Here is a 26,948-nt window from a genome sequence, read left to right as displayed (position 1 = left end):
TGAAAACGGTTCTCAAAAATTCTATTCCGAAAAAATTCACGTAATTTCTTAAAGCGGATGAATATGTGTGACCAGTCAACAATTTTTATCATTGTTAAAATTACCTGAATTTATCGAAACAGAACGCAAAGGCTTTGAAATTCTTTATAATGACCAGTTATTATTCACACGATTGAAAGACTATAAATAATATATATATATATATATATATATATATATATATATATATATATATATATATATATATATATATATATATATATATATATATATATATATATATATATATATATATATAACAATCTCACTGACGCTAAGAATCATTCCTAGAAAGAAGAAAAAATTAATTCTCATCAGGAATGTCATCATTATCGCAAATCATACCACCACATCTCCATGAATTTGTCCAAGTTCATCATACCCAGATATTCACAGCGTGTTTATGTATATACACATTCATAGTTTAATTTGACAGCTTTGTATGTAAATTCCCTATTAACAACTTTCATGATACAAAATATAGCTACAAACAATCCTATTTTACGCCAGCCAGATTTTCCAGATGGTGGAAAACAGTGTGCCGTTTCTCTTTGAAAATCGCAGCCAGGATTAGTTGCTTTCTAACCTTATCCGGAGGGTGAGTTTAGTGACAGAAGGAACCGCTCGGTCGTCACGTTTGGCTCGACCCAGCCATTGGAGCGAATCGTGACGACCAAGCAAAAGGATGCAAGCCAAAGTAGTGCGAAAGTTATTCGGGTTGTAGTGATCCGTATTTAAGCATCATACAGTAGTTGCAGTCTAGGTGAACCAACAGGTTCGGATTCTTCACTGGTTTTTTGCTCTTCGTCGTGACTTCCGAGATCTTCTTCCTGCTGCGCCCTGAGCTGGTCTGCGATTCTTCTGTTCAGATCAAACGCGAGCGACTTTTGTTTATTCAAACTAGGCCCTTCCTTCATCGGTTCGTAATCGAAGTCATTTTCGGACGATCTTTGCAAGTATAGTGTCTGCAAATCGCTTAGCGGTGATCGATGGTGCTGACGATAGTCGGTTTGCTTGGCAAGCCACATATCCAGGTTAAGCTCGTGTGGCATCAACGGTGGTGAAGGAGGCGGTAGAGGTTGTGTACTTTTCGCAGGCGGCAGGCTTCGTTTCCGCAGGTAGTTAAAGCAGCATGTCCGGAAATGACGTGTGCCGCAAGCGGTGGTGCACTCGTTTCCGCAGGAGTCGCACGAGATTGCCGCCGAAACGAGTACGCAATCTATGAATGAGTGACAGTAGAAAGGGTTGAAAAGGGTTAGACTGATTAATTTATGGTTTGCTGATTAGACGATTTATGTTGCCGATAATTTGATACGATAAGGATAATTGTTCGATAGCTGCAATTGATTTATTGGAAAGCCCGGGAAAGTGGGTAGTTGACCTATGTCAAGAATGGCTGACGCGTGATATTAGTAATTAATTAGTAGAAAATCTATAATAATTTCAGTATCTTAAAATATTTCATGCTAATTAAGGTATCTTCGCAGACATGAAAAATGATTATCATCCGTCTACCTTTTCAGGAATAATATTTTGACCAACCAGGTGGAAAACACATGTGACTGCAATCCTTATTATACAGCTTGCTGCATGCAACAAATGATTTTTCAACCGATAGCATCTCGCTATCCACCAACTGCTAACGAGTACCAATTATCGCGATTTTGAACCAAACAAAATCCTCGTGTTACATTCCGGAATTATTCTATCCAACGGTGCAACTTTTTTTATATGCTGTTTTGGTTTATTTAACCCTCGTTTTTGTGTAACAAGTTAGTAAACTAGGTTTTTTCATCGAATCGACACGTGAAACTCTGCGTGCCAACATCATAATGATGGTGATGACGTGTTACGTTAGTCATTGTTATTGATTTTATGTTAAAGCCTAATAAATATGGTAAAAATTTACAAGCGTGGTTTTAACTGACCAATTGTATCTGTTTGTTTACCAGTGCGCGTATGTAGGGATTACTTTTATGATATTCTTCCTTATTAAAAAATACATTTTTCTCTCGATTAAAATTTTTCCTCCAGATTCAGATTAAATAATAAGTCTCATTAAAGAAGAAATACAAATTTCTCAGGTTCAACAACACAAATGCTAGACTAACACTGCTTGGGCAGCATCCGAAATCGGAGGTGGCGAGGCACTTTTAAACGAAGGACCGCAATAAATCTACGAATTACAATATGATCACTTGATTTTTCGCTAGAGAGCCAATGACCAACAATAAAAAACTGACGAAATTAACAGCTGCAACCAAGTATAAGATTCGCAGCACCAGGAAGTTGGCCAAGAAGTTCGACCCGTCGCTCGACATGGTGACCAGAATCCTGGAGGCGGAGGGCGAGGAAAGTTCCAAGCGGGCATCCAGGCACAAATACACGGAGAAGCAGCTATAATAAATCCCGGGAAAATGCCGATACGTGAAAAGACAATAAGTAAAAAAATACAACGAGGCCAATCGACTCGTATGAGGTCATACTGTCACAGTCGGTGTACGAAAACGGTTGGGAAGCCACCACAGCCCAACAATTTGAATCCCGTAGGAGGTCCAGGCCCTAATGGCGAGGGTTCCAGAAATCTCGGGAAAGATTGAAGATGAAGAGCCACTATCTGTCTAATTGCTTCCCACCTTTCACGAACGTTGTATGGGCTTGTGTAAATGCAATAAAAAACTGAATTTAAGTAAGACAATTTTTCACCAAACGTGATTTCATTTAGTCCAGCTACTTATGGTTAACCCGTTACGAGGACTGTCGCTGAGAAAATTCGCATAAGAAGATAAAGTAAACGTTAAAACAGTTCGTACTTCATTTTGCAAGTTAGGGAAGAACATGACATTGAGAGTGCTAAGAAAATACACTAAAGTCGCTTTTTACGCGGGGGATACGTGCCGCGTAAAAAAACCGCGTAAATTCCGGAATCCGCGTAAATTCCGGAATCCGCGTAAAAAAAAACATCGTTAATTTTGCGTTCCGAGTGAAGGGGAACCGAAATCCGGGCAAAAAAAAATATCGCGTTAATTCCGGAATCCGCGTAAAAAAACCGCGTAAATTCCGGAACCCGCGTAAAAAAAACCGCGTAAATTCCGGAATCCGCGTAAAAAAACGCGTATATTCCGGAATCCGCGTAAAAAAAGCCGCGTAAAAAAAAGTCCGAAACAAGTAGCATCCGTGCGAACCAAGAGCTAAAAAGTTTAACGAAAAAATCAATTGCAAAAATGATACCTGTACTATAAAAGATAATAAGGCCAACATCTGAGCAGGCGACTCATTCTGTTGCAGCGTTCCACAACACTGCCCATAATTCAAAATTTGGCTAATATGCCATAGGCATCAAATTGAGAAAAACGCATTTAAAAGTTCTTTGTCGGTACAACTTATTTTGACTGTCCATGACAACTTTTTTATCGAGTATATCACCCTTCATATATGCTGGAACCTTGCCGTTGAGTTGAAACAGAGAAATCTGCAGGGAAATTCCATCCGCCACGTATTTTTAGCGCAGTAGCCATTTTTTCAATTATAAACGAAAGGTCAGTTGACAAACCGGTGTGCAATTTGGCTAATATCCATACGATGTGAATTATATAGTGCTCGTTTGTGGCGAAAATGGTCTTGAATTTAATAAAACAATACGGAAGCGCAAGTGAGGACGAAAAGGACGACGAGACAATTGTTTCGTGCAACAATAAAACAATATAACGAAAATATTACCATTCATAATGATCTTACAATCCCCTTACCTATTTTTTCTCCACAAATCCAAAATAAAATCTGAATCTTTTCTTTAATATTACTTCAAATCGAATAGCTAAATAGCATTTTCAAGAATGTAAAGATTTATGACAGAAGGAAACAGTCACACGTTTTGATCATTGGGTTTCGCAGCACAACAAATAAATGCTTGTTGTATATTCTTCGTTCAAATATTCTTTGTTCAAATAGTCTTCGTAAAAACGGTAAAATTTGATGTAAGGGCCTTACGATCGCTTACCTGTCGCCAGTAACCACCAGGCTACAACACACTTTCGAAAGTTAGACGAAACAAAGTACAGTAATAATACACTGGGTCGTGGACATGACACAGGTAGAAACATATTGGATATTAGCAAACTTCTCAATTATTTTGGATATTAGCCAAAATTGTTTCACTTTTGCTGCCTTCCCAAATGCATTTTTTGACAATCGGCTTCCGTAGGGACCTTGTTTAGTGTGTTTACCATCACGAGAAATTGTTTTCTCGTTTTTGGTAAAAATGGCATATTAGCCAATTTTTGAATTATGGGCAGAACAGACGGATCTGCGGTCTGCACAGCATTGAATTAACTAAAAATCCTTGAGAGCGCTTCTAGGACCCAGAAAAAAAGTAGGAGGGTGGTTTCCAAGACACGAACGCATGACGTTGGACTACGTTGAAGCGTTCCAAATGAATGGATCTCTTATATTAGCGCTGTCACTTCAGAAAAACTTCAGCTCCAGCCTAGCATATTAGCTTCATGTACTTTAAAAAATTACGTTTATCTCAATCCTTTTGATATTTTGCCTGAGCAAGAAGCTGGTGAAATGGAAGTTATTAAAAATGAAACTATACAAAATATAAAATCTTTAAAAAAGGAGAAAGTTCCACCTATTGTGGTAACTATTTCTTCTGAATTCAATATATTCAAAAAGGAACTTTCAACGTTTGTTTCTGACGTTAAAGTTACCTATCAGATTGGCCGTAGAGGTGAATGCCGCTTATTAGCCGACTCAGTAAAGGGTCGTGATCGTCTTGTTCAGTATTTAACTGACAAGTTGTACAAATTTTTTACATACGACACCAAGAACGCCAAGCCGTTCAAAGTTGTCTTGAAAGGTCTCACCAACGATCAAATCGTTGATGAGATCAAACTTACTTTAACAGAATTACTTGGCATAGCCCCTACCCAAGTAATTCTAATGAAACAAAAATCACGAGGCGAAAACAGTCAGAGAATTGGAATTTCCCTTGTTAATTATTTAATTCATTTTAACCGCAATGAGGTTAACAACTTAAAATTTTTTGAAAAGGCACATGCTTTGTATAATGTGCGTGTAAAGTGGGAAATTTATAGGAAGTATGGCGGAGGTGAAAAGCATATCACCCAATGCCGTACTTGCCAACGTTATGGCCATGGTTCCAAATTCTGTAACATGGACCAAAAATGTCTTAATTGTGGAGACTCTTCTCACAAAAAGGACACATGTCCTGTGAAAGAGAGTAAAAATTTTCGCTGTGCGAATTGTAACGGCAACCATATGTCAAATTTTTATCAATGCCCAGTCCGTTTAGCAATTGTTAAGGCAAGGCAAGGTAAACAAAATTCAAAACAAAATTCTCCAAGCGTACCAGTGACGCATAGTTTACCTACTCCTTTGCATACCCGTTTAACATATGCACAGGTTACAGATAGTTCGAACATTCTACCGCCTAATGTTGGTAGTTCGAAAATGACCGCTAATATGGGTAAGCAAAACACGCTAGAAAATAATTGTACACCTATTACTCCAGCTAATATTGCTGCCAAAAATATTTTTTCTAATGTCAACTGCCTGGGGCCTATTACGGCAGGTAAACTTTCTTTTTTGCAACAGGCAATGTTCGATCTTATGAACGCCATGTTGCAGGCAAAATCAATGTTTGAAGCCATTCAGATAGGCACAAATTTTACTATTAAAATTGTTTCTAATTTAAAATTTAGCAATGAATTTGAATAAAACAATTAAAATATTAAATTGGAATGCTCGCTCATTGGAGGCCAATGAGAATGAGCTTTTTAATTTTTTAACAGTAAATAATGTGCATATTGCAATTATTACTGAAACATTTTTGAAACCTAACATTAAATTAAAATATGATCCCAATTACGTGGTTCATAGATATGATAGGATTCAGGGTTCCGGCGGTGGAGTTGCAATTGTTATTCATCGCCGAATCAAACATCGTGCTCTTCCCCATCTTGAGACGAAAGTTATTGAAACTTTGGGAATTGAAGTTCAAACTGAACTTGGGATTTTATTCATTGCCGCAGCATATTTACCATTTCAATGCACACGCGAGCTCAAAAATTATTTTAAAGGTGATTTACAAAAATTCACCAGAAATCGTTCGAAATTTTTCATAATCGGCGATTTTAACGCTAAACATCGTTCATGGAATAATTCTCAAAGTAATTCCAATGGCAAAATTTTATTCAATGATTGTTCTTCAGGATACTATTCTATTTTGTCTCCGAATAGTCCTACATGCTTTTCTTCTGTAAGAAACCCTTCAACAATTAATTTGGTGCTGACAGATCAAAGTCATGTATGTAGTGATTTGATCACACATGCTGACTTTGATTCTGACCATCTTCCAATAACTTTTTCTTTATCACATGAATCAGTTTTAAACCCTATGAGCTCTGTTTTTAATTATAACAAAGCTAATTGGGAAAGATACAAAAATTATATTGAGAGAAATTTCAATAATGAGCTTGATTTGCAAAACGAAGTGAATATTGATTCCGCTTTGGAAGCATTAAAATGTGCAATTGTTGATGCCAGGAATTATTCTGTTCCAAAGGCTCAAGTGAAATTTGATTCACCAATAATTGACGAAAATCTTCAACTTCTAATTCGTTTGAAAAATGTCCGCAGACGTCAATATCAACGTTCTCGTGACCCTGTTTTTAAAACTATTTATAAAGATTTACAGAAAGAGATTAAACATAGATTTACTCTTCTGAGAAATCAAAATTTTGAGACTAAAGTTGAAAAATTGAAACCATATTCAAAACCATTTTGGAAGCTGTCGAAGATTCTTAAGAAACCTTCAAAGCCTATTCCAGTTTCAAAAGATGGTGAACGTTTTCTTGTATCCAATGAACAAAAGGCTCAAAGACTTGCTCAGCAGTTTGAGAGTGTTCGTAACTCAAATTAGAATTTTGTGAGTCCAATTGAAAATGAAGTCACACGTCAATTTGATTTAATTTCTTCCCAGAATTTTTTACCTGCAGAAATAATTGAAACTAACTTGAATGAGATTAAATCAATTATTAAAAATTTCAAAAATATGAAAGCACGACGATGGAATCTTTAATATACTAATCAAACATCTCCCTGAGAGCACAATGGAATTTTTAGTAAAAATTTTCAATGGCTGCTTCAAAATTGCATATTTTCCCAAATTATGGAAAAATGCAAAAATTACTCCAATTTTAAAACCGGATAAGAACCCAGCAGAAGTTTCAAGTTATCGACCAATCAGTTTGCTTTCTTAAATAAGTAAACTGTTTGAGAGAATTATTCTTAACAGAATGATGTCACACATCAACGAAAATTCAATTTTTGCAAATGAACAGTTTGGATTTCGCCATGGGCATTCCACAACTCATCAATTGCTCCGAGTTACTAATATGATACGAGCTTACAAATCTGAAGGTTATTCCACTGGAGCTGCTCTTTTAGATATAGAAAAAGCATTCGACAGTGTTTGGCATAAAGGTTTGATTGCGAAATTGCAAACTTTTAATTTTCCAATTTTCCTAATCAAAATTTTAAAAAATTATCTTACTGACCGAACTCTGCAGGTTGTCTATCAGAATTCCAAATCTGATAGATTTCCTGTCAGAGCAGGTGTACCTCAAGGTTCAGTCTTGGGTCCAGTCCTGTACAACATATTCACTTCAGATCTTCCTGATTCGCCTCCAAAATGCACAAAGTCATTGTTCTGCGATGACACAAGCATTTCCGTGAAAGGAAAAAGTCTTCGTGTCATATGCAGTCGATTGCAGAAAAGTTTAGATATTTTTTCTTCCTACTTGCAAAAGTGGAAAATCTCTCCCAATGCTTCTAAAACTCAAATGATAATTTTTCCGCATAAGCCTAGGGCTTCTTTCCTCAAGCCAAACAATAATCACGTTGTCAAGATGAATGGGGTTATTTTAAGTTGGTCCGACAAGGTTAAATACTTGGGACTAATTTATGATAAAAAACTTATTTTCAAAGAGCACATTGAGAGTATACAAGCCAAGTGCATCAAATATACGAGATGTTTATATCCTCTCATTAACAGGAATTCTAAACTTTGTTTAACAAATTTTTAGACCAGCCATGCTTTATGCTGTACCGATCTGGTCAAGTTGCTGTTCAACAAGGAAGAAAGCGTTCCAAAGGATTCAGAATAAAATTCTGAAAATGATTTTGAAGCGTCCTCCTTGGTTTGGTACACTCGAATTACATAGACTTACTGGTGTTGAGCCATTAGAAGCTATGTCAAATAAAATTATTAACAATTTTCGACAAAAATCGTTGCAATCCTCAACTGCTACGATAAGCTCTCTTTATAGCCAATAAGTTAGCAATTAAGTTAGTTGTAAGTTTACTTCCCCTTTTCTGACAAGTAGGTTTAAATCCCTACGAATGATAAGTCCTGATTGCGAAAGCAAACAAATCCTAATAATGAAAATTACAAATTTCTAACAGTGTTGAGAAGTCACCATTTGTGATTGGACACACATACTCATTATTTACTAATATTTATCATAAATACTTAAGCTACTAACAAATCCCCCAAAAAAAAAAAAAAAAAAAAAAAAAAACGTTTATCTCAATAACTTTAAAAGCAAGAACTCTGTTATCAAGGTTTTGGCGAGTGACAGGAAAATATATTAACTTCTTTAATTATGATTTAGAGAATTTCTAAATGTTTTGTTATTTTCCACGATAGAAACAAGTTTGTTTTTTTTTGTGTGCGAGAAACAAAAACAAAACCACGAACCGAGAAACAAAAACGAAAATTAAATGTATGCTCATTGAGAAAACTTTACAGATAATTCATGGTACTTGAAAGAACCTGTTTTGTTACAGTGCAGGAGAACATACTTGCACTGCGGAAACAACTGCTCTCACACTAAAGAGCAAATCAACGCACATGCTAGAAGAGAACGATGGACGATTTTCATCTGGTAAGCTTCCAAAAAGCTCCACGGTGAAATCTGAAATCTATCTCTTTGCGTGACAATGAACTACGGTATACTTTCGCACACGTATGGACATTACGCACAATTATTTCACAGCAGAGCTATCTGCGGTGCTTTTTACAGTTCGTTCCTTGAGCATGGCAGAAGACGAAAAGAGATTGGAAGAAAAGAGAGACTGCGTTGCTCGTGCTGGTCGAGTTCACTTATGTCGAATTCGTTTTCGCGGTTTAGCTACTCGAGACTACACTTTTGCCCGGTAGGTTTTTTTTTATTTTCCGGACTACTCGCCACTGAACGCTGTGGTGTACTTCTGCGTATTCTCTGTAGAGTGATTCACCCCTCTTGTTTCTATCAGATGTGGGGTGAGTTGGAACTGTGTTTGTCTCTCTGTAAGTTGGTTGAGACACTTTGGAGTGGAGAAAGAAGCAGTGTGATGAAAGCATTGCTACACGCAGGCTCATACTGAAAGGGAAGTTCGTGGTGAATTTTTTCTCGGCTGTGCTTGGGGAGAGAGGTAGTGATCGGTTGCTCGGTGTGATTTATACAATCGATGTTATTTATCAATTTTTCAATAGTGTATCTCAAACAATAGGTTGATTTTGTTACATAAATTTATCCGTAAAACGAATTTCTGATCGGTTGATGCCAAAACCTCGATATTCTGATAAGAACTGACTGATATATAAGCGCTTAAAACCTGACCACTTTTCCCTGGTTTTCCCTGGTTGAATTAATAGATTTTCAAATTCAGGCGCCTAACTTCGATATAGACGTTAGTTCGACGTCAAAATAAAGAAAATGATGTTAAATTTGGTTTAAATTAATAACGTAATTCTAACGACAGAAAGAAACTAAAAAATATATTCAAATTCAGCCAGCAAAGCAAACATTTATTCTAAATTTAGCTAAAAGTAATTTCATACATGAATGAAACTGATTCCTAATTTAGCTCACTGCTTAGTTGGACGGGCCTCAAAGAGTTACAACAAAGTTAATGATAAATGATTCCAAATTTTTATAAAAAAAAACTAAGAGTACTTCTGCTAACTAGAGAAAACGAAAAAAAAACATATATCCCATATTACCTGAAATTCTCGAGAGATTCTCAACATGTCTGAAGAACCTTTCCAAAAAACGAAGAGGTTACGAATAAAATGATGAATTTGAAATAAAGCTGACAATGACTCTAAAAGTAGGATATCTGTAGAATTTTTACTATGGGCCAATGTATTTTTTTGGCAAATTTCCATTTTTTAGAAAAATATATCGTATCCACGTGGAAATTATTATTACCACCTCCCAGAAATTAAGTCATTATTTTACAACCCATTAGGGAACATCTATAAATGACGTAGCATTCGAACGGGGAAAGGGTAGTTTTGTGACGAAATGTGACGAGGGGGAGGGTGGGATGTCAAGCCAAGCTACGTAGTAAATATGAAACTAGGAAATATATTTGCAATTTTTTTAATTGTTCTTATTTATCACTGTTTTGTCTGTATAGGATAGTTTTTATTACTTTCTTGTCTTTTCTTGTTCATGTATTTTACAAGGTATGTTTTTGATAAAAAATTTTGCAAAAAAAGGTTGTTATAAAGCTACGTAATTATCTAGAGGGGGGTCTGACTTTGTGACGAATGCTACGAGCTACGTCATTTATGGATGTTCCCTTACTGGAGTGAGAGAAAGCGATTGACTCCTGCTAAAAACTGGAAACTGGCTTGACCAGGAGCCAGCAGAGCAACCGCTGGGCAGGCGACTAATTAGATCGCTGCGTTCCATAGCAGATGGACCAACCGAAACCATAGCACTGCGTAGCATTGCTAAACATGTCCGGACGTGTTAGTAATAATGTCCGGATCTGCTCCGTCGCATTTGCTTCCAGCCATTTGGCCACTGCGTATTTTATACAAAACATTACACTGGTAAACACAGGCTTTGTCCTAGTGCTCAAACTGGAAAAAAATGAAAGATGATAGCTTTTCAACTATCCCTGTGTATTTGGTGCCCCTAGCAAAGATAACTTTTTCAGAGACTCAAATTAGTTTTTCCGTAAGCTAACGTAGACACGGCGACATTTTGACGCATTTCTGATTTTACTAAGGGCACCACAATTCACAGGAATGGTTAAAAAAGCTATAGACTGTTCCGAAAATTATAAATACATCTTCTTTCTTGAATAAAACGAAAAAAAACAGGATTTTTCGGGTCATTTTATTCTGAAATATAGATAATAAGTGTTTTCTTTCCAGTTTCAATTCAAGTTGGGATTATTTTTCGTAGGATACGCGAGTTCTCTAACTATTCTCTTAACACCAGTGCCTTAGAATAACAATGTTTATTCATGAGTAGATGAATTGAAATAATCTCAGTGTCAGCACATTTATTCACTGATGCAACTCAGAAACCTTTGTTTATTGCGACGATGCATGAATATCGTTCCTCATATTCAATGACAGAACAGTGGAATGAATATAAAAGGCCTCGTAATGATATTCAAAGAAGCTTCGGTGATTATGAATCCAAGTAGTGCAAATCTGTTCAGAAGCTGTACACTGCCCAGTACAGTATACTGGGTAACTGGTATACTAGTAACTGGTCGAATAAGGTTAATTTTGATTTTCACTATTTTGATATGATTTTTATTGTTGACGATCACAATATCAACACGAGTGTTAAAGTTTATCTTGTCGGTGTTCACCGGTTGTTTGGTATCATGAATATCAATGGTCGCATAGGTAGTATGATTATCAATATAAAGACGGCTGAAAATCGCTGCTTTTGAATATCATGACAGTGAATATTCTCAGCACTGCTTAACACTACTCATAAGCTTTTGCACAGTGTGTTCTCCGACCATTTTTACCACTTCAAGCCAATCTTTTTCAAATTTTTTAACATTGTCCGCTGGTTTGACATATTTCCTCAGCTTTGCCTTGGTGAAAGCCCAAAAAGTTTCAATAGGGCGAATTTCAGGGCAGTTTGGAGGATTCATCTCCTTTGGGACACATGTGACATTATTTGTTTTATATCACCCTAGTGCATCCTTAGAGTAATGGCAGGAAGCAAGATCGGGCCAAAAGATTGAAGGATTGTTATGCTGCTTAACCATGGGTAACAACCTTTTCTGCAAACACTCTTTCACGTAAATTTTACCATTCATTGTGTCATTTGTAATGAATGGACGAGATATTTCCCCACATTCACAAATGGCCAGCCAAACCATTACCTTCTTGCCGAATTTCTCGGTGTAAATAACTTTCACTGGTCCAGGAACATCATTTCCCTTCGGTGATGTATAAAATTGTGGTCCTGGCAGAGTTTTATAGTCTAGTTTTATGTAGGTTTCGTCATCCATGATAACACACCCCATTTTTTTGGTCAGAAGTTTGTCATAAAGCTTCCGAGCTCTCGGTTTCACAGATTCAGCTTGTTTTGGATTTCGTTTTGGCTGCTTCTGCTTCCGACGGGTCTGCAGACCTATTCTTCCCTTGGCACGCCCCGTTACTCGCCCTTGGCACGTCCCGGTACTCGCCGAGGTTCCAAGCTTTCTCGCCACATCTCGTACTGATACTGAAGGATGCCGCTTGTAGTATTCCTTAACCTTTTTGTCCATTGTGGGATCAACAGGCCCGGGTTTTCTACCACGTCTTGGGGCATCAGTAAATGTGCACTCTTCACAATACTTCCGCAATGCGGTTTGAACTGCTCCGACATTTATACCTTTTTCTCTGGCTAATTTTCTTATAGAAAGACCACTCACGGTGCCCCATTTGTGAACAATTCGCTTTCTTTGCTCGGGAGAAAGGCCACGCATTTTCAAAATTTCGCACTAAATGTTAGAAAAAATGACAGCATCTGTTTCTTTTGGATGTAAACAACAGGACGCAGCCAACGTTTGGTTGAATACTGCACGTTATTTGAAATGACGGTTGATCGTAAGTGTATTTAACGGGTGTTATATAAAAAATGAGAATTTTTTCAATACCTTTCAGTAACTCAAATACAGAGCGTAAAATTTTCTTTCTCCAAGAAAATTGCTCTTTGGACTCCCTAGAAACAGTAGGCGTGTTTGGTTTTGCTAGTTTGAATTTAGTCAAAGCAAAGATGGCGCCGAAACGGCACGTTCTCCGCGAACGCATTGTACGGTTCTACGAAACGCATTTCCAGCAGGGAAAAAAGTTACCGGTGACACATTTTAAGGAAGAAAATGAACCTGTCAGTACGGTATATCGTATCCTGGGTTCCCTGAACGTAGAGCGGAAGGTCGGAAGTGGTCGTCCGGTGACGATAATGACGAAGCGGAGGAAGACATCGTTAAAGAAGCTGTTTGACAACAAGTACGCAACCAGCCTGCGTGACGCCGGTCGGAAATATGGCTGCTCCCACGTGTTGATCCATCGGACCCTCAAGAAGGAATCGTCTGCAGAAAGAAGACGAGGTCGCCGGAGTACACTTAAGAGCAGATTGAGACGGTTAAAACACAGTTTCGTGGATAACCAAAAAATACCACGGGACGTCTTTCGTTCTGGACGACGATAGCTATTTTCCGCTGTCCAAAACGCATATTCCAGGAAATGATAATTACTACTCCAGCGACAAGTCATCCACACCGCCTGAAGTGAAATACAAGTTCAAGCTCAAGTTTGAAAAAAAGGTTATGCTGTACTTCGCCATTTCCGACCGGGGCATTTCAAAGCCTTGGTTTAAGCCGAGCGGTCTGGCAATCAACCAACAAATCTATCAAGAAGAGTGCCTCGATAAAATTCTGCTGCCGTTCCTGAACGAGCATCACGCGGATGGGAAGTACGTCTTCTGGCCAGGCAAGGCGTCTTCCCATTACGCCAAGAAGACGCTGGCGTATCTTAAGGAGAAAAAGATACCGTTCGTGCCGAAAGATCGTAACCCAACAAACTTGCCCCAGTGCCGCCCAATAGAGGATTTCTTTAGCTCACTCAGTGCCCTAGTATATAAAAACAATTGGAGGGCCAAGGATACGAAGCAACTGACTACAAGAATCCGGAATTGTATCCGGAAAATGGACGTAAGTGCCGTACAACGCAGACCAAGAAAATACATTATGTTATTAATAAAAAATACTGAAATCGATGAAAAAAAATTTTTTTTTTATATGTGATTGAAAAAATTCTTATTTTTTATTTAACACCCGTTATAACTATCGGAATGGTCTATATAAACTTTTGTTCGCTTTTGTCGATCAGTGTTATCAATTTGAAGTGGCCTAAAATATGGCCGTTTTTGAAACTATCGATCTCAATGAGCGCCGGGCTGAAAAAGTTTCCTTTTGACCTCCACCCACAAAGCGCTTATACCACAGACAAACAGACGTGCTACTCGATGACGATTTCATCGACCAGAAAAATACCGATAATTTTGAAATTTTGCTTAGTGGGCGATAATGCCGCTAGTGTCGCTATAGGCAAGCGTTTACATTCATTATCAAAGACAAAAACCGTCAGTAATGCCGCTGGGGTTGATTTAGGCAAGCGTGCACACTAGAGATGGTCGGGTTTGGCTTTTTTCAAACCCGTACCCGACCCGAACCCGAGAACTTTTTTTTATCCAACCCGAGCCCGACCCAAATCCGAGAATTTTTTCTTCGATCACACCCGAACCCGAAAATTTTATTTTTGTGAAACCCGATCGATTTTTTGTACCAATTTGAGGTTGCCCTGAAGCTTCAAGCCTCGAATGGTATTGAAATGTTAGTGATTTTTACAGTTGCATGAAATTAAAAAAATAAAAATAATTATAAAAATGCTTATTTGATATACTCGGGTTTCGGGTTTTCAGACCTAAACCCGACATTTTCAAACCCGAACCCGAAAATTTTTTTTCCACTAAACCCGAACCCGACCTGTACCCCACACCTTCAAAAATTTTCAAACCCGAAACCGACGGGTACGAGTCGGGTTCGGCTTTCGGGTTTCGGGTTTGAAAACCCATCTTTAGGGCACACCCATTAGCAAAGAAAAAAACCTTTTTATGAGAATAAGTTAGTTGGCAATAAGCTCACTTGGCGGCGCATGAGTGTAACGTTTCGAATAAGGACGAAGATTTATCAGGATTTTTCCTGCGAAGAGGCACGTCTGTTTGTCTGTGCTTTTACTTTGGAAATCGATTTACATGTAATTGGTATGTTTTTTTTTATTACAAATATATGTATCTCTCGATAAACTTATACAAATGCACTTGTATTTTTTATAAAACGATAATGTAATCATCCTAATTTAAGTTTAAAATGATCTTTCGATGAAACTTTCAGTGTTTGTGAAAAAGTATGTTTCGGTATGAATCGAAAAACATGCAATATAAAGTAAAGTTTCTGTTCATTATGAGTTAAAACATGGTTATAATTATGCATATATTTAACACCACGCTCTTCGTCGCCGTTTACATCGAGTAATTTTACAGAATTTTGCTATTCCTCTTCTTTTTATTTGACTGGGTCACGACAGAAAAAATCAATGTTAAGTTCAAAACTCGAAAAGAAAGCATTGGTTTTGTATGAAACGAGATGGGATAAATCACATACTAGTAACTGTTCAGAATTTGATTGCTTGTGATATTTGACAAAAGCTACTGAAGTCTCGTTCGCTTCCAATCGCCTGATCATTTTTTGTTTAATTCCAAGCGGGACATCTGGGTCTAAAAAAGCCAATCCAACTTATTCTGACCTAACGAGCCAGTCGTCGTAGGTTCGAGTCTCGGCTCGGGAGAGACTGTTAGTATCAGTAGGATCGTAGCGCTAGCCCTGCAATTGTCCTGTACACTTTAACAGTTGGCTGCGAAGTCTGTGTATAAGAAACAGAAGGTCGAGTTCCGAATCGGAACGTAGCACCGAGGCTTTGCTTTTAAATGCCACAAGTGGTTCATTATCTTTTTTTTTCAATTACAGCGTCTGAAACGTCGTTATTTATTTAGTCATATGCGAAAGAATCATGTAGAAAATTTATAACATGGCATTATAGTTTGACTAGAAAAATTGAAATGTCTCGAATGCAATTCAACTCTTTTGTGGTTAATGATCAGAGCAAATATTTTTTCAGACAATAAAAATTTCTTAATATGAATCTTATGAAAGTTGTCGAGCCAAATACTTGGGTAAATTTTCATTCAAATAAAAAATGGTCGGGTGATTTGTTTTGCATTTTTTCCAGATTATTGCGGCTTGATAGGTAACGAGTTTCCTTGTTAGCCTTATTCAAACTAATGCATTTTCTCCATAGGTTTTTTTATGTGCAGATATGTGCTTCACAACTTATATACAAAGCTTGATGGGTAGCACGCCACTGAATATTGGTTTCACTTCAAACAAATCATAATGTTGGGTTTATTACCCTATGCACCTACCCTAAATTTAATATAATACCTCTGATTGAAAATATATTGTCATTGGAATTCACAGGTTATTTTATCTACTTTCTTGTGAATGAGTTGATTAACTACAATTTAACATATTTGAGAAAAATAAATTTTGTTTCAAAATTTTCAACAATATTTTGGTTTCATTCTTTTGTTTCGTTCTGAGAAAAATTCGTTGAATGTTGGCACATTATAGCAAGTTTTGTTATTTTCGAGCTATATTGTCTTATTAAAAACGAAAAATTAAAATTAAACCCTGATTAAAACGATAGTCTTATATATTTTAAGAAAAAAAGTATAAAAAATTACCAAAGGTTCAACACTTACTAAGATATAAATGTTTTGTGTTTTAGAAGTTACTTATTACACATACAATCCATACATTTGATATTTGTTGTGAAAATTGGTAGCCAAATAAAAAAGGGCAATCATGTGTTCATAAAAAATCACTGACTTCTCAAATATTCAATGAAAAAAAGCACATAATCTGTAATATTTTGAAACACTTCGAAAGTGAACACGAGCTCAATGATCAATTGATTTTTTAAACTGTTTAAGCTTCCTGCTTCAGATGAAGAAACGCTTTTATAATTAAAATTAGCTTCTTGCACATTTTAAAAAAACGTTCGCACTTCGTCATATTTACTAAGGTAAAGATCACTCGATCTATAAGCACTATCAAAAGAATAGTTTTAAAGTGAAATATGAACCCTGGTGAGAAGTTGAATTGAATCGGATGTTAACTCAATACTTCAATCCGCTGTTACGAAACCAACCCGTCTTTTATAGCTCATTCAATGCCGGAAAACTCTGTTGTAATGTCTACCAAACAAGCACTTTTTTTGCAACATAAGTCTCCTGTTCATTTAAAATATTCCATCTATAACTTACAAATCACCAGTATCGAAAAGCACGCCGTCGTCCGGTTTATCATTTTGACTGCCGTTCTCATTTTCACACAATAATTTATATCTAGCATAAAACTGTTGAATTAATTCGCACAAATTTTCGACTCATTTGTTTAGTCTACCGAAAAAGTGCACTGCATGTTAAACAGCTGAATTTTTCTTACACCTGTTGCACTCTCGCCGGCGGTTACTGGAGTACTGCACCGATATGAACCGACAGCACTACCATTTATATCTAAAATTTCAAAACACGCAGCACCTGGTTTTCCGTGTTCGTTTTTTTTTTTTTGTGGATAAAAGCGTCGCGCCGATTCCAGCAGCAGAACGCGTCGCTTTTCCGACTATTTCAACGTCTGTTTCTTGTCGTCACCACGGTCACGATGCTGTGGAGTCGAAAGTTTTCTCTCGGCTCCGTCCAAGGACCACAAACGATTAAATTACGGAATAATCGCTATCCAGTGCTTAATATGCTGTGGACTAATGCTAAATTCAATTATCGCTTCCCCATCGGGGGCAAAACGATAACATCGACTGGGCGTCTCCATTGAAACCGCAAATTTGTTTGGGATTCGATTCCGGTTGGCGGAGCGACAGCTATTGTTTCCCACTTTCTTTGATCCTACAGTACCAAAATTTCGTGCGATATTATTTCACATTTGGAAGGAAGCCCTTCTTGCAAACAAATTCATATGTTCAAACCAAAACCAATCCAATCACGACCGGGGCCACGCAGGTGATGGTAACATGAATATAGTTCAGACGGCAACTCTTTGATCTATATTTATGGTGTCAATGCGTGTGCCTTTCGAACGGTCATACAGATGGAAGGTAGGTATTTTCAAGGACGATGAATTGTAGCGCAAGAGATGTAGGTAGTATCACAAAGTTTCATCACCTCTATCGGCGGTTCCCAATAAAAATGCTAATATCCCGTAAAGTTGTGTCACGCAGTGGAGCTGTCCGCTGTCCGCGTTCTTCTAGCGCGGTCGGTCTGTCGGTAGCGGGATGTTATCGAGTAATGCAGTCTCTAGGAGGAGTCAGTAAATAATTCAGAATTGATTATCCTGAAAATGAATACTAGAATTATTGCCGAGTATTGATTTGCTTATACGATATCTTGGAGGCTTTAAATCATTGCAGGTATTTACTTTGATTTTTATGTAGCTTATTTTCCTTTAAGTTACTTATAAGAAAAATACTTTACCGCAGACGATGATCCACTTTGACTCACGAGATGTGACAATTTTTGCCTGTTCAAATAGGTTATCTGCGGTTGCGATGGCCGTTATTGTGGTTTCTTCAAGTCTTACAAAATGACTACAATGAAATACTACATGAAATTTAAAATAATGGTTGGTATTTGTGTTCTAAAAACCATTTTTTCCACCGTTCTCACACATAAAATTTATAATCAACCGATTGAATAGTTTAGGGGCCATCCACATACCACGTGGACAGCTTAGGGGGGGGGGGGTGTAATGTCCACGGTCCATACAAATTTTTTAAAACTTATATGAGCAGTTGTCCACGGGAGGGGGGGGGTTAAAAATCGTTTAAAATCTGTCCACGTGGTATGTGGATGGCCCCTTACGGATAATCGTGCAAATCCTTAAAGCACTGTTAAAAAAATAAGTTTGAGACAATAGAGTTCAAAATTTCGTCACACTCGAGATTTTTCCATTTTGCAGCAGCAGCAGCAGCAGTCCTCGATAATCAGTTTAGACCTCGATAACAATATTACATTTTTGGAGAGAAAATTCTAAATTGTCTGTACACTAAAGTCGCTTTTTACGCGGGGGATACGTGCCGCGTAAAAAAAACCGCGTAAATTCCGGAATCCGCGTAAAAAAGTTGCGTAAAAAACACCCGCGTAAAAAAAACCGCGTAAAAAGCGACCTTAGTGTACTTTATATGAACTTTTTTTATGTGACGCTCTCCAATTTTTTCGGCTACTTTTGGGTAGTTGCACTAACCACACAATAATTACAGACGTATTCCTCTATAACGAATCCTTGAGCTTTTCATGATCCATGAGATTTTGCATAAATTTTACACAATTTTTCGCACTGTTGCAAGCCACATATTTCTGAAACTACATCATCATTCTTAATATGACTTTTGATTAGAGCCCAGTACCTTTCAATGTGCCGCAGTTCTGAACGGTTTGGTGGGCTTTATTCAGTGGTGGGCACCATTCCGCTAATTCGCTAATCGCTAATTAGCGTCGCTAATTTTAAGTTAGCGGTTTAGCGATTTCGCTAATTTTTGAGCTGGTTAGCGAAACTGTTAGCGTCACTAAAATTTTGGCCTTCGAAACGCTAATCGCTAATTCGCTAAATTTTGTAGAGAAGCGACAATAGAAATATTCAGAAAAACTGTGAATTGCTGATGGCGTATGTAAATTGCTTCGGTAGATGAACATAGTTTACTGCGATATGTTTCATTCAAACAACGTTCAATGGTCTTAATTGTCTAGATTTCCTGTCTTTACGACACAAGTGCAAGTCAGTCTTTTCACTCTAGAATGGAGCTCCAGTTATCGTACAAGCCACAGGAGCATTTTAAAGAACAAGCTCAAGGCAGGGATGCCACATATACAGATTGTTCTGTATTTTACAGATTTTTGAACTAAAAAAGCGATACAGAATCTGTATTACAGAATTACAGAATATTGCCAAAAATACAGATTTTACAGATTTTTTTGGTATTTCGTCAAACTGAAATTAATTTCAAATGTTGAATTTGATTCAGTGTACCTAACACTTATATGGCAGATAAACGTTGATGTGACCACCTTTTTCTTTTGAAAATCTTGATGCTAGTTTAACGCCACTTGTTTGTAATTGTCGTAATCGTAGCAGGCGAACACGTCAGAGGGTAAGAAACTACGCCCCTGCGACTGCGACTGAACCGTATGGTGCACGTGCAAGTGAAAAGGAAAATGCTGCTGTTGTTTTTTCTTTGCGTGAATCGTCTGCATAAAAGAGAGAAACATTTATTTTATCCCTTAGCGTACTTGATACTGATATGCGATAGACAGAGACAGTTGCTAACGGGGTTCTATGTGACTGCAAATATTTACTTGCTTTCGCAGTTGTGATTCACTGCGTCGCGTGCAACTACGGGCATTTTTATGTTTAAATTTGAATCGCGGATTTTTATTTGGTAACTGAAGGTACCGTGCTGGATCGAAACCCGTACAGTATCGAAATCCGTACACCTTGATGTTTTTCTTCAGTTTTAAGCATTATAAAAATGGAAATCCATATGACAGTTACATGTACATGTCCGTTAAACTGTTGTCCTTCTGTCAAAGTGAAGTATGCGCCAGTAGGCCATGAAATAAAAATATTAAAAAATAACAAAGCAATCGTGTATCAGTTTCAGTTGTCATTTTGTCTCATCGTTAGCGATATAACTAAGGAAACATTTTTCTACTAAAAAAAAGTGTAAAATAAATGCTTCATTCAGTGAATCTTTTTGAAATCGATGGAAAAGGTAAGTGTTTATCATTTTCGAACTGTATTTCGAGCTGAAAATGGTGTAAGTTGAATTTATTTATCAAAAACTGTGCCGTAAGGGTTTCGATCCTCGTTAATCGCTTGAATCGAAATCCGTACAGCATGTGTATCATGAATATATTGTTGAACTTTCACTTATGTTTTCAGCATGTTATGGAGGAAAATAAGTGTAAATATACGGGTAACCATTTAAATAGAGCAGTGACTGAGGTGCGCGAGGGAAAGTCGTACCGGGAAGCCTCGAGAGGTTCGGGCGTTCCGGTGACTACGATAAGGGATGCCGTAACAAATCGCTACGACTCCCAGTCAAAGGGAGCTCCACCAACCTTCACTGCTGAAGAGGAAGACATGATCGTGAAGTGGGTGCTATCCATGGCCGCGGCAGGTTTTCCGGTGGGGGAAAAGCAGGTACGTAATTTGGAAGTTGCTTTACTTTATTACGCGTTCTGAATATGATCGTATCTTATGTGAATACGTTGGTTTTGCAGCTAATCCTCTACGTTGCTAAATTGGCTGAGAAGTTCAAGAAAGAAGATGCGTTTAAAGATAACGGTCCAACTCGCGGCTGGGTGAAGCGTTTTATGGAACGGCACCCCGAATTGGTGAAGAGGACGGCCAACAATATGGCGAAAAAGAGTGGTTCGCTGAGATCCTCGCGTATGCGGCCGCTAACAACGTTGAAAATGTTTTGGCGGATCGTTCAAGGATTTTCAACATGGACGAGTCAGCTTTTTTTGGTCCCGCGCAAACAAAAAGTTTTCGCAGCAAAGGAATCAAAGAACGTTCAGGCTCTGTCCTCCAACAGTGACAAAGAAAACTATACGGTCCTGATTTCGGCTTCAGCTGCTGGTAAGCTAGCACCACCGTTGATACTGTTTCCGTACAAATCAAGATTACCAGCCCACATTGTGAGCAGCGTGCCGAAAGGGTGGCCAGTCGGGCGATCCGAATCAGGATGGATGAACTCAGAAGCGTTTTTTGAGTATATCGCGAATGTGTTTTATCCATGGGCATTGAAGCAAAAGGTGCAATTCCCTTTAATTCTGTTTGTGGACGGACACTCCTCCCATACTTCTTTTGAGACAATTGAGTTCTGTAAGAAGAACGGAATAATATTAGTGTCGCTTTTCCCGAACGCCACCCACGTAATGCAACCACTTGATGTATCATTTTTCGCTCCTCTGAAAAACGCTTGGCAAGAAGTGGTTAAGCAGTGGAGGTTCGAAAACGATGGTGCAATGATATCTAGAGCAAATTTCGCTCCATTATTGGAGAAAGCAATAGATAGCTTGGAAAACAAGGACACAACGCTGACCAACGGATTCAGAAAATGTGGGTTATACCCATTCGATGCAGATGCCATTGACTACAAATCGTTTCCCAAACCCCTGGAAAAACCATCGACAGCTCCAGCCACGTCTTCAGCAAAAATTGGATCAGAAGAAGACTTATCAGACGCCAACGATGCTTCAATTCCAGAGAATAGAGGTTTCCTTGAATCATTAAATTCTAGATTGTCTTCCGAGAAACTGTACGCTTTTCGAGCAAATCGAAACAATCTCGTCTGGTCTGGACCCGTAGAAGATGTGAGTCTATTCTACCTGTGGAGAAATGCTGTGAACGAAAGCGAAGGGCCACCCAAATTCATGGTGATTGATGCGCCTTTTCTTACGATTAAGAGAAACGATGTTTGTTATGCCGAGGATTTCGGACCGATCAACGCTGAGGAAGGTTAGATTTGTTAATTTCAAATAAACTTTTGAACATAATTTTCTTTCCTTATTTTATTAACAGAGACATACTTTAGAATGGATCAATAATCAAGACCAAAGTACTGATCAAAACGGTAAATCTCAAGAAATTGATGTTTATATTCAATAAATCAACTTTTAATACGTTATCATCAATAGCATCGATTCAAGATCTTTCAAATTTATACCAAGAGAACAACAACGCAAATTTCCTGCCAAACGAAACCAACAAGTACAAGATTACCGAACAGAAGCTGGTAAAACGAGCATTTCCTTCTGTAGCCACAAGCAAGCAATGGGAAGACATGTATATGAAGGAACAACAAGCAAAAATTAAAAAGGAAAATGCCAGAAAAAGAATTGAAATACGAGAAAAGAATAGGATCTCACGACAGGAAGACAAGGACAAGAAAACGCAAGAGCGGAAAAAAAGAAAGGTTGCGCGTCAGGAAGAGCAGGAGAGAAAGATGCAAGAACGAGAAATAAAAAGGGTTGCGCACCAGGAAGAGCAGCAAAGGAAGATGGAAGCCAAAAAGCGAAATCGAACATTGAAGATTGAAAAGTCAGCAAAGAAAGACAAAACAAAGAAAGGTACGAAAATTAACAAATTTAATGTTGACTAATTTTCATGAGTTTAAAATAATATTTTTTCCCAATGATATCACCATTATGCTTGTTAAATAAATTCTAGACTTAGTAACATATTCATGTATTTTTATTTATTTGAAAAAGTTTAAAAATTATTTAAGTTCCTTATTAGTTCCTTATTATCAAAGCAAAAAAAACATGCAATTGGTCTTTTTAAGGTACATATCCGAATCGTATGTACTCGATTATTTTTATATTTTAAATAAAAACATATAAATGAATTATCGGGGGCAACAGAAGCATTAAACATATTAGCCTTCTGCTTTGTATTAAATAAAAATCTCATGCATTCTCTAATATAAATTATTGAAAAACGCCGTTCCCTAGGCTAATTTTATAAGTAGTTCATCAACACTTTCGTTATGAATTGCTTCAATTGCTTAGAACTCACTCATTCATCTCAGTAAATCATTCCACTTAAATTCTTTCTTTGCTTATAAACCATTAGCACTGGCAGAGAGTTAAGCAGAAGGCGTCTCGTAGCTGACATTTAGGAGAAACTTTATTTTTTCTTCTGTAGAATTATTCAATTGACCCTCAAAATATATTTATTAGATGAAAAGATGTTCATTATTGTACTTTTATATCTGTACGGATTTTGATTTATTGCTGTACGGATTTTGATTCAGCCTATATCGCAGTGTGCGGATTTCGAGTCAAAAGTGTACGGGTTTTGATTCAGACAAAATACTGTGTACGGATTTCGATTCAAAACATGTTCTATTCAAACATGATTTTTTCGAGTTTCAGAGTGATTTCAATCATTTTGCTTGGAAATAGTGATTAAACATAAGTAGACCTATAAGTAAACATGTCAGTTTAAAGCAATATGTGATTTCTTGATTTTATATTGACCGTCGAAGATTATCATGTGCTTAGGTGTACGGATTTCGGTCCAGCACGGTAACTGATATTTTGTAGTCGCTCTCATTGTAGACATGTTTCGGTCATTTCCGTTTAGTGGTGTAAAAGTATAAGCGACAGTCGTTCTTCTTCAGCATTTTCATTACCATCAAATAACGTACCATAGCACGTCAACCAACTGAAATTGAAATTTTTATTTCACGTCGCCGGTGTCGATTTTTTTGCGTTTTGCGAGTTGCGTTTACATATTTGAAAATTATTGTTATTAACTAAGAAGCCATTTTACATTTATCAAAAAATATTTTGAACTTAACCCGTAAAAGTATACGCGGTTCAGACTAGTTTACCTGTAAGGCAAGTTTGTTCGTGTCCGGATCTCTTTGTGAGTTGCTTCATAGATATGTCTAAAAGAACTATCGATACATATTTTTCGAGAGGTAAATATTTTATTTATAGGTTTGTGAATTTTCCAATTCATAAAGGTATATTTTTTTATTGCAAGGAGGTGGAAAAAGTACTGCCGCTCCGCTAAAGCTTACAGTAAGCGGAACAGAACATAACGGAACGGCAAGGAAAAGAATAGAAAGTGGTTGCATAAATCCAACGGAGGCCACTAGTAACTTCACCGCTCCTATTGAAAAACTTCCACACGTTACTGATAAACGACCGACTTCGTATAAACAAACAGAAAACTTCTCGGTACGAAGTTCAGGTATATTTTTCCGATCGCAAAATCTTGTTTCATGACTAATTCACAATTCTTTCTTTTCCTACATTAACCAATGCACCAGGTGTATCTTCAAGTTCCGTCGAAGCAACTAGTTTTGTTCCGGGGCAACAGGCAGAACCAAGTACAACACTGACGCAAGCCAGAGGTACTTTTCAGTTTAATGATCTAATCTTTTTTTTTTAATTGTAAATTTACAGTTTAGACAGATCTCCAGATATTTTTGATGCTGGTACAGTTGATTTAGACCATTTAGACGAATCATCATCGTCTACAGTCCCCTCCAGGATTATCGAAAGCAAAAAAGGCAGAACATCAAAAGAACCCGTAGAGAAGGTAATTTAACAAAAAATCAGAAAAAAAAAATTAAAAACTTACATTTAACTCGGATAAAATTTGAGAAGTAAATATTTGAAAAATATTACTAGTTCGTACAAATACGTAGGGTGTCGACCGTCTTCGTCAGTGATTTTCTTCGGCAGTCTTTCTGCAGCAATCTTATGCAAAAGGGGACCGAAGAAAACCACTGACGAAGACGTTCGATACCCTATTTCGACTGCGACATACAGTCATGTGCTTATGTGGACTGATAAAGAGCAAAGCGGAAATCCTGTTTTTTTATTTGTAGTTAGTAAAACATGAAATTTAGCCCTCTTAGTTGGAGTTAGGTAGTGAATCATGTGGTCCGTTTTTTACCGTACCATGTCTAGGGTTTTTGGGAAGAAGATTGAATAACCATGAGGGGAGTTTCGGCAACACTGTTGATTTGCACAGGTTTGAAAAATATCCAACTCGCGAAAAAGATGAAATTTGTATTGTTTTCGGGAAGTCAAGTGGCCGGAGTTAAATGCAATTTAGTTCTTTTAATGCATTCTGTCGGTGAAAGTGGAGGTGTACCTGTTAGTGTAAATGGAGGTTCATATGAACATGAGGAAAAGTTGCAGTTTGCTCATTGCTTCGCGGCTTCATGGTGTCGAGTATTAGTGTTAGTGTTAGTGTCGGTGTCAAAACGGCTGGCGTGCGAACCTGCTCGCAACACGATGATGGCTCCCACAATGAGAATCAGAGATGAGGAATAGGATAAGTATCAGTTTTGGTGATGCGATATGATGTGGACATTGCTGTGTGGAGAGTGCTGAGACAGAGGAATTGCTTTTCATGTTGACAAAAAGGAGGGAATAGAAGGATACAACTGTGGTTTTGGCACCTCTGATTTGGTGGACTTGGCGGGACTTGCAGGAAATTTCTTTTCGAGCAGCATGAAAAACTGGCAATACCCAGATGTGGGTTAATTTTACCCATATCGGATTTATCTGCAAAACATCTTCTCGGTTAATTTACTAAAATTAGCTAGTGAAGGTTTTTCGAGTTCGTCCAGTTTTGAGTCTTTATACACACTGCTTTTCCATTAATACTCTTTTTACTGCTCTCTGTTCAAGATGTACACGGAAATTCTGCTTGCAAGGTGAAATAACGTTCGCCATTGATATTGTTATTAATCGCAGGGCCATCAGATGTCCGGTTTTGTACGTAGAGTGCGGATTTTTGGAGTCCGTGTGGGGACTTTTGTTGATTTGCAGCTGTTTGCAATTTATTCATTTTTCAGCAGATTTTTGGCAGAGCCTTGTCACGTTAGCGCGGGCTTTCTTAGAATGTGTGCAGACTTTTAAAAGAGCGAATGCATTTTTTTCGAGCTGCGGATTTCGAGCCGTTTTTGTGGTTTTTCGGGCGGTTGTAGAGGAACATCTGGCATCTCGGGTTGATCGATTAAGGTGTGCGGTTTTTTCTGCGGAACGCGATTTTTTTTTGTCGTGTTGCCAGATTTATTGAAATTTTACTACTTACGCTACTTACTCTTCTCCGTAGGCAAAATTTCGAAAAGGTTATTTTGTATGTATACGTTACAACTAAGTACAAGTATATTTTTAGTTACTCAAGTAAATCTTACACAGCGAGGCCAATCGAGAAAAAGTTTTGTTCTTCCTCCAGCTTTGAATATATCGAAGCTGTCTTGCATGATCGCTTGCAACGTGTGTTGGGGGCGCGGGCAGAAGGATAATCGGGTTTAAGTGTTATGTTTAGTTTTTGCGTTTCATGCGTCTCGTGTGAGCAGTGCA

At 37.7% G+C, this 26,948-nt stretch overlaps 2 protein-coding genes across 2 annotated transcripts; one reads left to right on the top strand and one right to left on the bottom strand.

The window, feature by feature from the left end:
* Positions 1-393: 393 nt before the first annotated feature.
* Positions 394-17,520, bottom strand: LOC129722618 (uncharacterized). The gene is made up of 2 exons (XM_055676214.1): positions 17,304-17,520; positions 394-1,258 (listed from the first exon to the last, which is right to left on the bottom strand). The coding sequence occupies exons 1-2, from the start codon at positions 17,389-17,391 to the stop codon at positions 774-776; spliced, it is 573 nt and encodes a 190-aa protein (XP_055532189.1). The 5' UTR covers positions 17,392-17,520; the 3' UTR covers positions 394-773.
* Positions 17,521-20,809: 3,289 nt separating this feature from the next.
* LOC129720616 (uncharacterized) lies at positions 20,810-25,036 on the top strand. Its single transcript, XM_055672103.1, has 7 exons — positions 20,810-20,818; positions 20,989-21,249; positions 21,330-22,572; positions 22,752-23,183; positions 24,607-24,816; positions 24,896-24,979; positions 25,032-25,036. Exons 1-7 carry the CDS (start codon positions 20,810-20,812, stop codon positions 25,034-25,036), a joined length of 2,244 nt encoding a protein of 747 aa, XP_055528078.1.
* Positions 25,037-26,948: the final 1,912 nt, after the last annotated feature.

This window comes from Wyeomyia smithii, chromosome 2 (genome assembly GCF_029784165.1).
Source record: "Wyeomyia smithii strain HCP4-BCI-WySm-NY-G18 chromosome 2, ASM2978416v1, whole genome shotgun sequence".
In the NCBI taxonomy this organism is placed as follows: domain Eukaryota; kingdom Metazoa; phylum Arthropoda; class Insecta; order Diptera; family Culicidae; genus Wyeomyia; species Wyeomyia smithii.
This window is presented reverse-complemented; position numbering and strand designations above follow the sequence as displayed.